Source organism: Crotalus tigris, unplaced genomic scaffold, assembly GCF_016545835.1.
Source record: "Crotalus tigris isolate CLP2741 ecotype Arizona unplaced genomic scaffold, ASM1654583v1 scf7180000017568.13789103, whole genome shotgun sequence".
Lineage (NCBI taxonomy): Eukaryota > Metazoa > Chordata > Lepidosauria > Squamata > Viperidae > Crotalus > Crotalus tigris.
In genome coordinates, this window is record NW_024096479.1 from 1,031,283 (window position 1) to 1,048,195 (window position 16,913).

Sequence of the window (16,913 nt, forward strand, 5' to 3'; positions counted from 1 at the left end):
GATAAAGCCTCAGCATCATCAAACCTCAACATATGAGTAAAGCTATTTCTCAATACATCAAAATAATCAAAGTTCTTTTCTCTTTCTTTCAATATCGTTTGAACAGTATAGCCAATTTTATTCCTTATTAAAGTTGCTAGTTGATTGTCCACATTGTCCCAATTTTCAATAATTTGTACCTAAATGTCAATCTCTGTTATTTTTGGGAGATCAAATAGTTCAGTTAATGGTATTCTTTGATCATCAATGTTCTCCATAGGTCGTAAGTAGAATTGTATAGGATTAATTTGCTCAGTAGTTTCTACTGTAAGTTCATAATTGAATTGTAAGTGCAGTTCTTCTGTCTCGTTCAGTTGTATATCTTGCTGAGTGGGAACCTCTCTAGGGTTGCTCTGTTCTTCCTCCGTTATTCTTTGGTCTGTAATTTGAACCGATGGTTGAAAGTCAATTTTGGTTCTCTAGTATCATCTTTGATTTTTCTCCAAGATTTGATATAAGCTTTCATATAGTTTGTAGTTTCCAAAAGCTTTTCCAATATAAGTTCATAGTTGAGCTGTGGATAAGCTTCTTCCATTTCAATGGCGAAATAGACTTTGATCAAGAATAGTCTTTAATCTTTTAGTGGAGGCTATATTTCAAAAAGGTCAACAAATATCCACCTCCAAAGGTCAAATTCATCTTCAAATAGCAAAAAAATACAGTTGTAATGGCACTTTTCGCCAGAAGATGTCCTCAGTGGACTGTAAACTCTTTCTTCCAAATAGATAAAAAATTATCTCTTTCAGGAAACATAAAAAGCAAAAGCAGGTATCTCCAGTATAATAGATAAAGTAAAAAAATATAGTGTTTCTTTTTTTTTTTTTTCAGGGCCCCTAGGTATCCAAAAAAGAAAAAAAATCAAGTAGTCAATAAAACTTTAACTATTTTAATTCTTTTAAAACTTTCTTTCCCAAGTAGACAGAAGCTGCTCTCTTAAGACAGGGAAGTGATCAAAAACTTTTTACAGGCAAATAGTCAGGACAGAGAGAGGGAGGAAAGGTCTCACCCGGATTCACCATGGTGGTTCTTTATGCTTAGATGATTTTCTGACTTCGACTTCGGCAGCAAAGTGATCGGCCATTTTACTGGTTGATCTTCTCCGTCGGCCCTACGGAGTTGGCTCGGACTGCAGGGGGAGCCGCCACTCCACTGCAGCCAAGCAAAAGCCTCCTCAATGGCAGTTGCCCCTCCAGGGCGATTTAAGACCCGCATATGGGTCTACCGGCGGAGGGAAAACAGCCGACAAAGAGAGAGATCTTTTTCTACAGCTGAATGTGCCGCGATCCGGAAGCGAAAGTCTCAAGCCCAACATTTCTGTTGTTAAACGAGACAATTATTATTCACTTCCCTTTTAGCACCAGCCTTACCTTAGTACAGAAACCATGTTTAATATTCGGATAAGACTGAAATAAATACTTATAATAAATTAAAAAAAGATGATTATTATTTATTTCTATTTCAGATCTGGGCAGAAATTGGAAAGGGTTTCTTAGATGGTTCACTTGATAAAAGCATGACCAGAAAAAAGCAGTATGAAGATGGTGAGTTCTGTTTTCTATCTATTTGACACATATACCCGGCAAGGTGATCTAATTGAACATTTCTGCATAGCATTGTTTTACTGAATGTTTCAGAAATGCTACTGTTTTATTTAGCATGCATGCTAGATATCTATTTTTCCAAATGCAGGCTAGAGTAATAAATCAATCTCATCTGCCCCCTTTCAGCACTCTACAGTACCTGTTTGCTTGCCATTTAGAGATTGTATATGTTTTCTGTAATTGCTGTAGGCTGACAGATGAAATTTGGTTTCTCCATTCATACTTGCACATACAGACACATATATGTGAAACTAATGGATAGGACTATAATGAAAATAAATGTATTTCACATCATTGCATTTCATCCATCACAAGGGAAACAGCCTTCAGAAGCCAAAGATCAGCTGCCTGTCATGATATGATATGTTTCTAAGACCCCCACTGTGCTAGCTAGGAAATGACCTCATTATTGTTTGTGCTTAAAGCCCTGATGAAAATGGAGCTCGTCTTGAAGAAAGTTATAAAAGAACGACAAGGAAAGAGCTTCAGCCGACACATCTTCATAGATTCTTTACTACAGGGGAATCTGAGTGACAAGCAGGTATCAGCATCTTTGGTGTAATTAACTATTAATGGAGTTCCCTCTAGATTAGCTGCTAATTATGTCCTGATAGTGTTTGATTAATATAATAGCTTCTATTGCATCTCATTTGAGTAGTTTTTTTTTCCTTGCTAGAATGTAATGTATGTGGCTATTTTGGACCTTTAGGCTTGAAGCCATTTTTTTCTTTAAAATGCAGTAATATGTTATGGTATACATTTAACTGCTAAGGTGATGTGGATAAGGTTATTGTTAAAATGGGAGATGCTGTTCCTAATGTATTATTTTAGCTAATTCCTAAATGGCAGGAAATTCTTTGTACCAGATCTAGGATTAGAGTGAATTTTTATTTTTGAAAGGCTGTGAAACATATATACATATACATATACACACACGAACACACACACACACACACACACACACATTTATACACACACACATACATACATTCCGTGAGAAAATCTTCATTGGCAGAATAGTTGGATAGGCGATATGATATCTGCCATATCTGAAATGTTCATCTGGCAGATACACCATGGCAATCGCATGAATGGTTTACCAGATAGCATACCAGATACCTGTTGCTTTTACAGAGACTGCATTGCCTTGGTGAAATCTATAGAGATCCACATCACTATGGTGGTGAAGAGTGAAGCTACTGCCATTCACACATTCTCTGATCTTTGGTATCTAAGGCAATAGCCTTTCAAATAATGCCCCATTAAATATGGTGGTATTTATCTCTGAGAAATGCAATTACAAAATTGTATATGGAGGTGGAGCATTAGGTGTGAGCCGATAGAAGGAAATGATAGAGATCTCAAATCTTCTCTCTGGGAAGTCCTGAATGGATCTGCCCTCCTGCTTTGGTATGGCTGCTACTACTTGTTTTCCAGGGAGGTGCCTTTACTCGGCGTCCCTCCTCAACCTCAGTGTATCAGGCAGATGGGGATCCCATAATTTGTGTGTTTTATTGTCTGGTAGAAGAAGTTGTGAATCTTATTTTATTTTTATAGCTATTTTCTAGCTCTGTGCTATGGAGGCATGTGACTAAAGGAATCAGGACCCCTCCTCTGGGAGATCATGTGCATGGTATAACAGAATTAAGTTTATTTAAAAAAAAACAAGAGAAAGAAGGCTAAAATATCATTTTAAGTGGTCACATGCAATACAGCAAAGAAAAGTGTAAAAACAGAGAGCTAGGAAAGCCACTCATAACTTCTCAAGCAAATCTCTGAACTCAAAACTACACAGAAAAAGTGAAATTGGTCTATTAATTGGGAAATATAATCACTGAACATTTGAAAAAGGAAAATATAAATCAGAAAGAGTATATGATCAGGCACCATAAAGCTCCATGCATTCCAAAATAAAAATAATCCTATGCAACATTTCCAGTTACCTAAGTTGCTATTATTTCACAGGGGCAAACCAATGACTACAACAAAGTTTCCTATTTCTCCCTTAGTTCTTCCAAATTCTATTAGATTCTCCGCTTTAATCAGAAGCTCATGTGCTTTAGCTCCTTTTGTAGCCCTGGTAGCTTGCTTCTCTCCAGGAATTTTTAAAAGATCAGATATTTTTTTCTGCAGAAAGTGTGGGAGGGGGGACCAGGAAAGCTCCTTTTGCTAAGCATACTTATGCTGGTCTATAGCCATAATAAAGATTTGATTGATTGGTCTTTTTGCTATGTGTGGCCTTTCTAAGGGGGATTTTGCTTGACACAGAGAATATGTTTTGATTTGAACAATCTTCATGACATGCAACTGACAATCTGGAGTTCTCTGAAGGCCAGTGGACTTCATAAAAGCAGGCTTCTAAATATGCATGGAACTGACAGCCTTTCCCATGCATTTTTTTTCTTTCTTTTTGGAGCTATTCCTTTGGTAGCTACAATTAATTTGGAATGCATTTCACATATATCTGCTTTGACATATGTGAAATGTTTGATTAAATTTTCAATATTAGGTTTAGCAGTAACTCTCACTGTCTTTTTTTCCTCCATGAAACTCTTTTCATTTTCTAGATTTTGGAGGACACCATGATCTTCTCTCTGGCAGGATCCATAATCACTGCAAAATGTAAGTATATAAAACAGCATTTAAGACATAGTGCAAATCATCGGTGGAGGGAGGAGACCTATGAAAATGTTGTCACAGTGCTTATTGTTCCATAATACTTTAGATAATTTGATTTAGTTTGTGTGCTGCTTTTGAGAGGCTCCAAGCCTTTATAATATTCAGAGTTTTTCTTTCTTGGACAGGAAAAGTTAAAATAGGGCAGATGGAGGGAACTAGGGCTTATGCCTGAAGTAGCAAAATAAATGATAAATAACTTGACAATTTTTAATTCCAACTTCTCATCATGTAGAGTAAAGAAAATGGTAACAAAAGCCTTGGCAAATTGGGATTGAGAGAAGCAAAATCCTAATATCCCAGGATTAACCAAAAATTTCAGGATATAGGAAGAAAAGGTCTCTATTTCCTTTTGCTTGGCCATGAGATGTGCTTGTCAGAGGCAGATCTGAAAATAGTATTACATGGTTTCCCTCAAACTTTAAGGCAATTGCCTTCCTGGCTGATTGTGATAAACTTTGAAATAACTCTACAACCTTTTTTTTAAAGAGATTGATACTTGAGAATAAAATGAAAAGAATATACAGAAATTCCATATAGTAGAAATGTCAGCATCCAAGATACCCTGGCAGATGCTCCGTAGTACCAGACAATGTAGTTAGATCAAAATTCCAGTCATTAATAAAAAGAGAATATTTGTAGCTCAGGGTTGAAATGAGGGGTCCTTGGTGCTCTCTGAGCTTGGTTGCTTTTTTGCAGATGATTCATTACCCAGACTAGGTAACATCAGTGCTAGTAGGACTATTTCAGAGCGCAGGTGCCATTGCCGAAAAGGATCTGTTCCTGGGTCCTGCCAGGTGGAACTCTCTAGTGGACAAGACCTAGTGCATGTCTCTCCTGCTGGATCTAACAGAATGGGTAGAGAATATACAGTGGGGGAAGCTGGACGGAAAATAGAAAACATGGCTTTAAAATTGAAAAAAGGAAATTGAGATTAAATGTAATTTTATGATTACCGTAAATGCCGGCGTATAAGGCGACTTCCGCGAGCGCTGAAATCGGCGCCAAAGACGGGGGTCGTCTTATACGCCGAGTCGTCTTATACGCCGGAAATACTGGTAGTTTCCGGCGTATAAGACGACGTTCTAGGAATGCGGCCCGGCTATAAAGACGGGGGTCGTCTTATACGCCGGGTCGCCTTGTACTCCGGCATTTACGGTAAGATGATATGATTAAGTATCTCATCAGCTAATGACAACAGGAACAAAAGCAAAAATTGAACTTTGAAAAGTGAGATAGAAAGAGCAGTGATGCTTTTAAACTTCTGGGTTTCAAAAAGACTCCTGAAAATGCCATGGATACCAAGAAAGCAAACAAATAGATTACAGGACAAATCTGGAGTTCTTACTTCAGGCACAAATGACAAGGCTCAAAGGATATTTTGGACACAAAATATGAAGACGTAGCACTCTGAAGAAATTTCTAATGCTGGGAAAGTTGAAGGATAGAGAAAAAGACAATGACTGATGATGGATGGATTTGATAAGATTGGCAAGTTGGAGTTGAGGGCAAGTCATCTGGAAAGGGTTATCTACACAGTTGCTGAAAATTGACAGTAGTTTGATGGCTAATAATAATAATTGTTGAAGGCAAGAAAAAGTGCTATTCTCTCAGTGAATCAGCTCTTCTAAATGTATCTGCAGTCTATATTTGAGCATTTTCCAATAAAGATAAGTTCTGAATACAGATTTTCCTTGTGAACATTTAAATCTGGTTCCCTTCATCTTAATTAATGTACAACAGAGGATCAGGGTAAGAAAACCAACTAGAGCAAGGCAAGAAAAAGTCTATTCCATGATATTATTTTTGATCTGGTATGCAGTCTGAAACCTCCAGACAGCCATTTAGACTTCAACCAAAAGGGCCTAATTCATTCATATCAGAGATTCAGAGCTGAAAGATGCCATTTAGGCAATTGACCCCAACCCTTGCTTATTTCAAGAATCTAAATGAATGTGTCCCTTTCCAGCTATTCCTGTATGGAGATAAGAAAGGAAATTGGAGAAAAAAAGAGAGGAAAAGAAAGATAGGGAGGAGAGTATATGTTTAAGGGTGATCAACTTATGGGGGACTAGTGACCAATTCTGAAATTTTTGGGTTGCTCATAAAGTGGTTGTCATGATGGGGCACAAGTTGAACGTTAAGGTGGGTGTGGCCAGGGTGGATAATAATCGATGATTTAAAAAATAAAAATAAAAAATGATTTTTTTATTTAAATTGGATTTTTTTGATATAATAATAGTAATAATAGTAATAATAATAATAATAATCCATCCTGAACGATATCTGTAATACCATCAAACATCCACATCTGCCTATCCCAAGTCCCTGGTAAGGGCTCGATAAGTGGACGAAAATGCCAAATCCAGTCTAAACATCTGGCTGACTGTGCGATGATTAATAATAATAGTAATAATAATAATAATATAAAGTTGGAAGGTACTTGGAGGTCATCTAGTCCAAACCCCTGCTCAGACAGGAAATTGGATTTTTTTTATTTTTATCAAATTTATTTAATGAAATGCTTTTGGAGTAAAAATCTATCTAAATATAGTTTGCTATTTAAGATACATTAATAATTTAGTTTATTCAGTATGAAATGGAGCTTAGTTATGTAGCACGAGGCTGTATATTCTGTAATATTTACGTTTTTGGTAAACTCATTCAATGAATCGAAGCTTTGCAAGCTGAGATAACATGCACTGCATTGATGCATTCACACAATTTCACAGTAACCATGAGGTAAATCATAAAACAAAGTTCAGGAATATTCCTTTATCCCATTATTTTGCAAATCTATGTACACTACAAACTGTATGAAGAAAAATGCATCTGTACCAGGCTCTAACGGTTTTAATGAAATAAAAGAATTTGAGTAGTTCTCCAATTATTATGTTTCCCCAAGAATAAAATCCAGTATTATATTATTTTTGCCTTCAGAAGAAGTATTAGGTCTTTTTGGGGGGGGGGGGGGATGCCTTATATTTTTTGTGACATCTGCCTTGCCTCGTGGTGGCACCAACAGCCCCATCCAGCAGGCACCCACTTGGATGCCAGCCCACTTCTGCTGCGGCCACTCACAGCAGGAGACCGCGCAGCACATCATGCTGCTACCACCACAATGAGGCGAGGCAGGTGGGGAGGGGGTGGAGCTGCCCCCGCATCTCTCACCCACTTACTTCAGGGCCCTACCAACCACGCCATTCCTTGCTCGGTGACCATCCCTTTCACTCCCCTCCCAAGCTGGACTGCCATGCTATGGAGGATGGGCAGAGTAGGCCATCCCATTAAAGTGAATGGGACTGTCAGTGAGTCAACAGCAGGTCAGAGGAGGAGTTGCTATGGGACAGAGATGACAGTTGCTCTTTAAAAATTATGATTTAAATCTAGTTGATTTAAATCAAGCCTTTTTACTACTGATTTAAATCAAATCCGGGGTAAAGTAATAGTAGCAGAGGCAAATAGTTGAGATTTTTTCCTGATACCTGCTTTAGTTCTCCAGGATCCTTTTCTTCATTCCAGCTTCTCTTTATCTTTTGTCTGGGCAGATAGCCATGATTTCCAGAGCAAGCACTGGACTATAGCCTCCCATTATGCTTACTTTCTAAGAAAGCTTATCAAGGTCTGATAAACAAAGCTTATGCCAAAGGCTGACACTTTGCTTTGCAGCATGCAAGCTTCCAATAGACTTTTGCTTTTAATTAGGAAATATTAAATGAAGCAGAGAACCTATTAAGTGGTGCCAAAGGAGGTGCTGCCAGCGTGTGGAACATTTGGATGGGGGTGAGGGCTTTGTGTAGATATAGAAGAGTTTGGGATGAATGAATGATGTGGGAGATAAAAGGATGAAGGATGGATGAATAGATGTTTGCATGCTTGGGTATATATGAAATTATAAATTGGAGGTCTTCGCTCTAAAGTCACTGGCTAGCTTTAGTCAAGCCATTGTCTTTCAAGTCTCATTATGTGGGGATAATTAAAAACCATATTTTAGAGAGCAAAGATAATGATGACTAAAATAATAACTATGATACAAATTGTGCACTTCACAAAAGGTTCTCTGATTGTTAAACTGTAGATTGCGTCAAAAGTCTACTCAGCCTTTAAATGGTTTAATCACCCAGGCTTGTTCATTTTCTCACAGGCCACCCAATACTTACTTCTTCCTATGGACTGCTTCATCTGGCGTGGGTTTTCTATTGAGTTACTCAGTGGGGTTTGCTTTTTCCTAATTTCAGAACATGAACTGTGAATTGTATGCATGTGTTGACCAACTACAGACTTTTATCTTCTGATGCTTCTTTTCTTTTTCTTCCTTTAGTGTGTACCTGGGCAGTCTATTTGTTAACTACCTCAAAAGAAGTCCAGCAAAAGCTTTACAAGGAGTTGGATCAGGTTCTTGGGAAGAGCCCTGTTACACATGTGAAAATTGAACAACTTAGGTAGGGGCCTATTTTTATACTCATTTTTTTTATTGTCTGCAAATGTCATACTTTTGATCTCTTAACAAAGTGTGAGAAGAGGACTCTTGTTTTCCTTCTTCTTGCCCTATCCATTTCTCACCACTTTTCAAAATCAATTTGAATCCTAGTATAGTACTATATTGCTAATATGCTTAACTTAAGACACAGTTTGCCCTGTGAGTTAGCCAACCCATTCCATTCCAGTACCGGTAGTCCTCAATGTACGACCACAATTGAGCCCCAAATTTCTGTTAAGTGAGTTTTGCCCCATTTTATGGCTTTTCTTGCCACAGTTGTTAAGTGAATCACTGCAGTTGATAAGTTAGTAAGCTGGTTGTTAAGTGAATCTGGCTTCCCCGCTGACTTTGCTTGTCAGAAGGTTGAAAAGGGGGATCACATGACCTTGGGACACTTCAACAGTCATAAGTATGAATCAGTTGCCGAGCATCTGAATTTTGATCATATGATCATGGGGATGCTGCAAAAGTTGTAATTGTGAAAAACAGTCACAAGTCACTTTTTTCAGTGCCATTGTAACTTTGAATGGTCACTAAATAAACTATTGTAAGTCAAGGACTGCCGGTATTTTATATCCTGTACACAGCAGATGGGGCAATACATGGATTTTTGAGGGCAACAATAGGCAGAACAATGATGCAAAATGGACGAGGCCAAGGCACGTACATGAAAGAGTGGAATTTTCTGGGATATTCCCCTCCCCCACCCCATTGTAGGTTTCCTTTATTTGTAAAACTATGCTAAGCATTTTAAAACAGAAGAAAATTCTAGTAGTTAAAAGGGGTACTGAGATCTAAGTGATCTATGAATGGCACTGCACTTTGATTTGGAACAGAGATGGAAGAGAAGTGTAATTTGCCCGGGGTGGAGAAGAAGTGTCTCAGCCAACAAGCAGCCATTTGAGCTTCAAGAAACAGAATAAAATTGGGAATATTAAAGTGGAGAGCTGTAGCCAAGTGGCATGTAATTCATCCAAGAACTCATTACTGTATTGTAACACACGTTATGCCATGACGGGATTAAATGTTCATTAATCTGACTCTTGTTTGAAATACTGTCTCTGGAGGTTGTAGGAATGTGTGTGTTTTAGGAATCTTTTTTAATCAAATGAAAACCTTGGAAATGTTGTGCTTGCAGGTATTGCCGGCAGGTTTTGAATGAGACAGTGAGGACAGCAAAACTAACACCAATTGCTGCCCGGCTTCAGGAGCTGGAAGGCAGAGTTGATCAGCATCTGATTCCCAAGGAGGTAGGATTGGAAGCTGGTGCTCTGATCTTCAATTTTGGTTAAACTTCCTAGAAAGAGATGTTACTTTGTTTTTTTAAGAGAGGCACATTAGTGGACAGGTAAACCAAAACACTGAATTCTTTTTTTCAATGAGCTGATTCAAAGAACATTGATTGACGGATTGGATTGGTAAGGCAATGTGACTCCAAATGATGTACAGCAAAAAAACAACAACAACGAAGAATAAATCCTCCAAATAACCACATATTTTTTTAAAACTCTACCCAATATATAAAATGGCAACCAAACACAATAGTTAAACAACCAAAATGCATTCAAATGCATTTTTTGTTTAATAAACCATTATATGACTGAGAATTTTGTTCATTCATTCAGATGCTTTTTGTGTCTGTGTGTTTGTGAACCTAATTAAGCCAGGAAAGGGCCAATTAAGCAAAGTTTTCCTTTTCCTCTAAGTAGAATAGCAATAATGTTCTTAATTGAGAACAACCGGATCATGATCATGAGAGCCAGCTCGGTGTAGTGGTTAAGGCATCGGCTTGAAAGCCAGACACAGTGAGTTTTAGTCCTGTCTTAGCTATGAAAGCCACCTGGGTGGCCTTGGGCCAGTTACTCTCTCTCAGCCCAACCCACCTCACAGGGTCATTGTTACGGGCAAACAGGAAGAGGAAGGTGTGCTGGATATGTTCACTGCCTTGAATTATTTGCAAACGTAACAAAGACAGAATGCAAATAGATTTGGGTATATATGAAGATGAAGGATTCATTCATAGCTGTTTGTTAAACTGAATAACTTAGTAGGAATGCTATTAATAGTTAGTAAAATTTATGATGCTCTGTGCTGAGTTATAGCACAAGGCCACAAGGTAACACATTTGTTTCATTAGAATGAGGAGAGATGGCTCTTTTAGTTGTTCATAAAGTACTTGGGGAAGATGCTTAGAGAATAGAATAAATGTATGAAATCTTATTGAGGCTTGCTATAATCACTTTATTCATTTAAGTAAAGGAAAAGGTAGTTCTTGGGGTAACCTTTTGCTCCAAATTAGTAAGGAGTTTTGATTAATAAAATATAAATAGTCTATTCTTGCTTGTGCCATTTCCAACAAAAATATCACCATTGTGATATTTTTGCCATATTTACTTGGACATCAGTTCTAGCATATCTTCATCATCCTAATAAACACAATTGTGACTTTATCCTTAAGTTCTTCAAGGTGAGATTATCAGACATCAGGCTTCTGTGAAAGTAGTGAAAGGAGCTGATTTCAAGCACAAAGCTAGAAAAAACTTTTGGTTTCTATCGCTTCTGTCACTTTCTTTTTCCTCTTGTAAAATGCAATGATTGCTATAGATGATTACACACATACTCATTTGGAACCATTATGGTCCATCTTTTCTTGAAATGCTGTCATTGTGATACTGTTTCACGCAAAGGAAATTTTTCTTAGAGGTTACGTGGTACTTGGCTGCTGTCACCTTTTTTTGTCCCCGATCTCTTCTCTTCTTGCAGATTGAATTAGTTTTGCATTAAGGATCTAAACTGAAGTTAAAGCAAAGAAAATATATTTCTGTTATGTATTTATACAGCTATTAATGCACATAATAGTCTACTAGTTTGTGTATGCAATGTGATAATGTTGTGCATGTCAATGGGCTAATATAATGCTTTTTAAATTCTCTTACAGACTCTTGTTTTATATGCTCTTGGTGTGGTCTTGCAGGACAGCTCAGTCTGGCCGTTGCCCTACAAGTATGGAACATAGAAAACTTAGATTATAATGTTTCTTAATGTGGATTCATTTTTTCTCCTGCTAAATTATGTCTCTTGGTACTATATGAATAGTGGTCCTATATCACGACACATGGTTTGTGGGATCCTCCATTTAAAATGTAGGTGTAGAATTTCATTTTGATTCAAAAACAACCACCACAAAGTGCATGTAAAAAAAAAACCAAGCAGATAAAAAAGTAGAATTGTCTAGATGCATTATTTTCTCAGCAAAAGATTTTAGGAGGTTCATAATTTTATATGGCAAATGCAGTTTGTCTATTTTAGAAAATAAAAATTGCCATTGCAGTTTACAAGAACAGAGGACACCCATCAAAAGCTTTATGTTGTTATTTTCCGAAATGGCCACAGAAGAATAATTTTGGCCACAAAATTTGAATTCCACAGAGTAAAAGAAAATGTGCTTCCAAATGGCAACCTTTAATTTCATCCAGCAGGATTGGGGAGCTGAAATAGAGACATTCATTTTGAATCCAAGAGGAAAAGAATCCAAGAGGAAAATAATTGAATTGATTGAAACAAAATTAACCAAATCGCTTTTAAAAATAAATAAATCTGGCTCTGGAAACTGAACCATTATTTGGGGGGGGGAGCAGAAGAGCCATTTCCCAAAGGATTCTGTTTCCATTAACAGGATATACTTTCATTATTAGTTCAAGGAAAATAAATAGCCCTCTGGAATGGAAAGGTAGAGAAGCCAAGCTGAGTATGCTGAGTGTCAAATGTTAAAAAAACAATTATTTTGTTTTTAATGTGATACTTGGAACCACCGGATTGCAGTTGGGTCTATGTATCCTGGGTTTAATCTTTGCAAATAATCCTGAATTTAGCCTCTGCAGCTAATGTTGGGTACTGCAGCATTTCTCACACTCACTACAGGTGGTGATAAAGTACAGGATCTCCTCTGACTCCCAGAAAGTTGTTTCGGGTCATCTCTGTGTACATATCATTAATTCTTCGCCACTGCTTAGACAAATGTAGTTTTCATTCCACATCAAACACATTTTGTTTAGGTTAGGGGATGAGTTCAGAGAGGTCCGATTACCCCCTCCTCCAAAAAAAGCTATATGAGCATCAACCAGGCGTCGCCATTTCCCAACATTTACAATCCAACTTTTTTTTAACTTTGCTAATTAAAACAAATTAAGGGATACATCGAACAAAACAGCTTTTCCAGACTTTGCTATTTCCCTGCAGAATATGGTTGGCCTTTTAAGGGAACATGATAAGGTACAGCCAACAGACAGCTGAAGGGTTGAACAATAGAAGATTTATTGCCCAATGAAATATCAACTTAATGAAAAAAACACATGTGCTATACTATAGATTTAATAAATATTGCAGGGTGGGGGGTAGTTGTGTGAAAATAAATAACCAGGCGTCCTTTTGGTTGCTTTGTCAATCCTTTCATTATGAAAATCCTACTGTTAGTTTTAGGCAAGGCTGGATAATTGCTTGTTTACCTCTCCTCCCCAAGCTGAATGTGAAACATGCTTTTCTTTCTAATGAATCATCCACTGCTGAGCACACATTTGCTTGCAGGCCAGCTGGATTGAGAAAAATGGAGGCGGCCTGGTGCAGGCAGCGAAGAAAGAAAGGAGGAAAAGGGAAAGAGATGGCAGCTCTGTCTCTCACCAAATTGTGCCAAATCACAAAATGTACACTGGGTGGATCCAGGCGGCCTGGGGTATTCTCTGCTGAAGAGCTTCTTAATTGCCGATTCCCTTTTGATCTTTTTCTTTTCTTTTTGATAGATTTGATCCGGATAGATTCAGTGATGAAGCTGCTGTAAAAAACTTCTCTCTCCTGGGTTTTTCAGGAAGTCAGGAATGCCCTGAACTGAGGTGAGAGAAAATAATACTATTTTTTTTAAAAAGGGGGGGGGATGTGCTCTAAATGGAGGGGGGAAGCAATACTCTATTTTTCTCGTTGCTGAGATTTGTAAAAAGCCTCTTTTGATGTACTTAGAAAATAGAACATAGAATAATAAGGTCTTGGAGATCTTCTAGGAAAGCATCCAGAGGTTACTCTGGCAGGAGGAAAATCTCCCAAATGAGTCAAAAACACCCATCCCTTCTTCCTTAGCTTCTCATTCCACACTGTCCAAAGGGTGGCTGATCTACTGTATCAGAATTTTTTGGAAGGATTCAGATGCCTGCAGTAGGACAAACCCAAGAAGGGGGTTCCTTCCATGTGTATCTTTTTTTTTCCCTTTAACTATGAATTCCAAATATTTGACCGATCTTTTTTTCATGGCTAGGTTTGCCTATACTGTTGCCACGGTTCTTCTGAGCGTGATTGTGAGGAAACTCCACCTGCAGCCTGTGGAAGGCCAAGTCATTGACACGAAGTATGAACTGGTTACATCACCCAAGGAAGAAGCATGGATAACCATATCCAGGAGGAACAAAGGAGAGGAGTGAAATTGTTGGGGAGAAGAACCATTTTGCACTACTGACCCATCTTCCAGTGCTTCCTTTGAGTCGTCGTAAGGCATTCTTAGCCTAAAATATTTTCCTTCCTTCATAAAAAATTCCTTGGATCCTATAAACAAATCTGTAGGATTAATGGGAAAACTGGACCTTGTGAGGCAATGATTAATTTGCCCCTCATTTTCCATTAACCAGAGCAGCAAGAAGTCACATATTCTGACCTAGGGGTCCTCAGCCATAAAAACCAAGTGTAAGCAGTCACATTGTGGAAATGCGCTGTGCATTTGGATATAGGAGCTTTTTTAAAACCTATTTTTAAATGAAGTATCACTCAAGTTTTGAGTTATAGCAGAGAAAAAACTAAAGGTGAACCATTGCTCTAAATTAAGATCCAATATGAGGAATGGATTCATGCAGTTCAATAAAAGTGGCGGAAGCACACTTCAATTAAGAAACATTCCTGTGTCAGTTGATTATTTCTCTTTCTTTCTATCAGGCTTGGGTAAAAATGTTAGTCATAACTGCAACCCACTACCAATAATGGGAGCAGTTTATTGGCAGTGCAACTTAACAAATATTCCATTGGTTTTTTTTTTAAATAGTTTTTATTAAATACAAAGAAAAAAAAGGATTAAAAACACTGAACATGGTAAATCGTCTTTGTTTTTAATGGGAGGAAGTCACAGTTAATTTTGAGGCCAAGGTGACATTTGGGGTGGGGAGCTGGAACAAAATTAGCACTGCTCATTCTAGACTCAATGCATCTTTCTTTTTTTTTTAAAAAAAAAAAATCTGGGCTTGTCTTGATAGATGGGAAAGATGGCATGCTATTTTTTTGTTCTTTCTTTCCTTTGCTACATAAGTGTTGAAACAATTGCACTGCCAGTGCATTATGTTTTTTTTTAGCAACAGCTTTGATCAAAACGATCTAAAGTAGTCTTTATGTGTAATTATGAGAATTAACATATTATTTGTCAGTTTTTCCAAGGGGAGTTTCACATTCATCTATACCTTTTTTATAGAGCAGTGCTGTCACTCTGCCTTTCCTACTGCTGAATTTAATAGCAATCTTACCTACTGTTTAAATAGTAAACTATAATATAGAAAAACCAAAATCAGTAAATTGACTGTACAGGGCAATAGTTTGGAATAGCAACCTGGGGGTTTTGCTTTCTCTTAGAATGTACGATTCAACTTATGTTTGGTGGGGAGTCATATTTGTTATTTTATAAAACCATGCTTTAAATTTGTAGGGGGAGGGGAGCTTATTTGACACTTATCTTTCTCTGGACAGACTGCATGTATGAAAAGTGAAGATGTGTGTAGGTGAGTGCTTGGATAGATCTTCCTTTTTTGTATGGGTGTAAAATGAGAGAAGTTAATCTTCAAGTATTTTCCAGCATAGCCATTCTCTAATATTCTGAAGTCCACATTTAATTAGATTACTTTGCAGAATGATAAAAGTAATATACATCAGAACTGTATAGTTCAATAGCCATATATTTTAACTTTTTCTGGAAGGAATTCATGGGGTGAGGGTGCAAGTAGACAATGGACTGGTCTTGAAAGTTTTTTTAAGGTTCTTGCCAAGGAGATCTTGTTGTACAACAGTATAGCCCAAGTAAATACACCAACATTATCTTAGACATCCTGTTTAGTAAAATCCTGTTCTTATTTGCCATCATTCAAAGCTCATGAAGTAGAAATGTGGGACTATCTGAAAGTTGTGGATGAAATAGATTTACTTTCTGTTTTACCCATCAGTATCAAATGTGGATTCTTTTTCTTGCATTCAATTAATCCAAATTCTGATTTATTGTCTTGCTGTTCTAACTTGATCCTAGATTTCTTTGTTATTCTGATTGTTTCTTTAAAAAAAGTTTATTTTAAATATAGTTTGACATAATTTTGCTTATTCAAGTTAGCATGCTCAGAGGATAACTTAATGGGCTTTTTCTATAAATAGTAGTACTATTATTACATTGTTGAGGAATTGTATTTTACTAAATATTAACTATAGTTACTTATGCTGTTGTATATTATGAAAAAGAAGGCTTCCTCAACGAATGATTTCCAATTTTAGTTGTCCAGATATTAGCCACAACTTGCCTGGGCCTCTGGATCATCTGGAGATCCAAAATTGAGAATTCTACCTTAAACTGTCCTCAAAACGTCTTGCTGCAGTGAATGTGGTGCTCTAAAAAGAATGATGTTAAAACAAGGCTCACTGAGAAACCAATTATTTGGATGTTCATGTAGGTATGAAATTAGAAGCAGGCATGGGATGAAAGTAGGGAAATAAAAGCTCTTGCTTGCTAAAAAATGCCAGTGAGGATTGGACACTAAACTATATAATGCTCTCTAATTAGCACAGTTGGTTTTAAAGCGGCTTGGGTAAAAATGTTATATAATTACCAAAAATAAATTTTGTCTTAACTTCTGATTTATAGTTTTTCAACAAATGTCCACAAAATACTTGGTAAGTGTTATGCTTAATATAAGCTTGGTTTCAGAATGCCATAAGAATTTTGGAATCGTGCAACTCTGGAGACAAGATTTTACTGGAAATATGATATCATGTGTACTTCCGGAAATAATATCAAGAAGGGAATGCTCTTGCTCAATACCAAGAAGATGCACTAA

The 16,913-nt window shown here is 37.2% G+C and overlaps 1 protein-coding gene across 1 annotated transcript in view; it reads left to right on the forward strand.

The window, feature by feature from the left end:
- LOC120313158 (cytochrome P450 20A1) overlaps positions 1-16,713 on the forward strand; it is a 34,872-nt gene extending 18,159 nt beyond the window's left edge. Inside the window, exons 6-13 of the mRNA XM_039354734.1 lie at positions 1,502-1,580; positions 2,066-2,181; positions 4,208-4,262; positions 8,638-8,758; positions 9,935-10,046; positions 11,735-11,799; positions 13,593-13,682; positions 14,099-16,713. Of these exons, the coding sequence (XP_039210668.1) occupies positions 1,502-1,580; positions 2,066-2,181; positions 4,208-4,262; positions 8,638-8,758; positions 9,935-10,046; positions 11,735-11,799; positions 13,593-13,682; positions 14,099-14,261 (801 nt within the window). The 3' untranslated portion in view covers positions 14,262-16,713. The remainder of the gene's footprint in view (positions 1-1,501; positions 1,581-2,065; positions 2,182-4,207; positions 4,263-8,637; positions 8,759-9,934; positions 10,047-11,734; positions 11,800-13,592; positions 13,683-14,098) is intronic.
- The last annotated feature ends 200 nt before the right edge of the window (positions 16,714-16,913 follow it).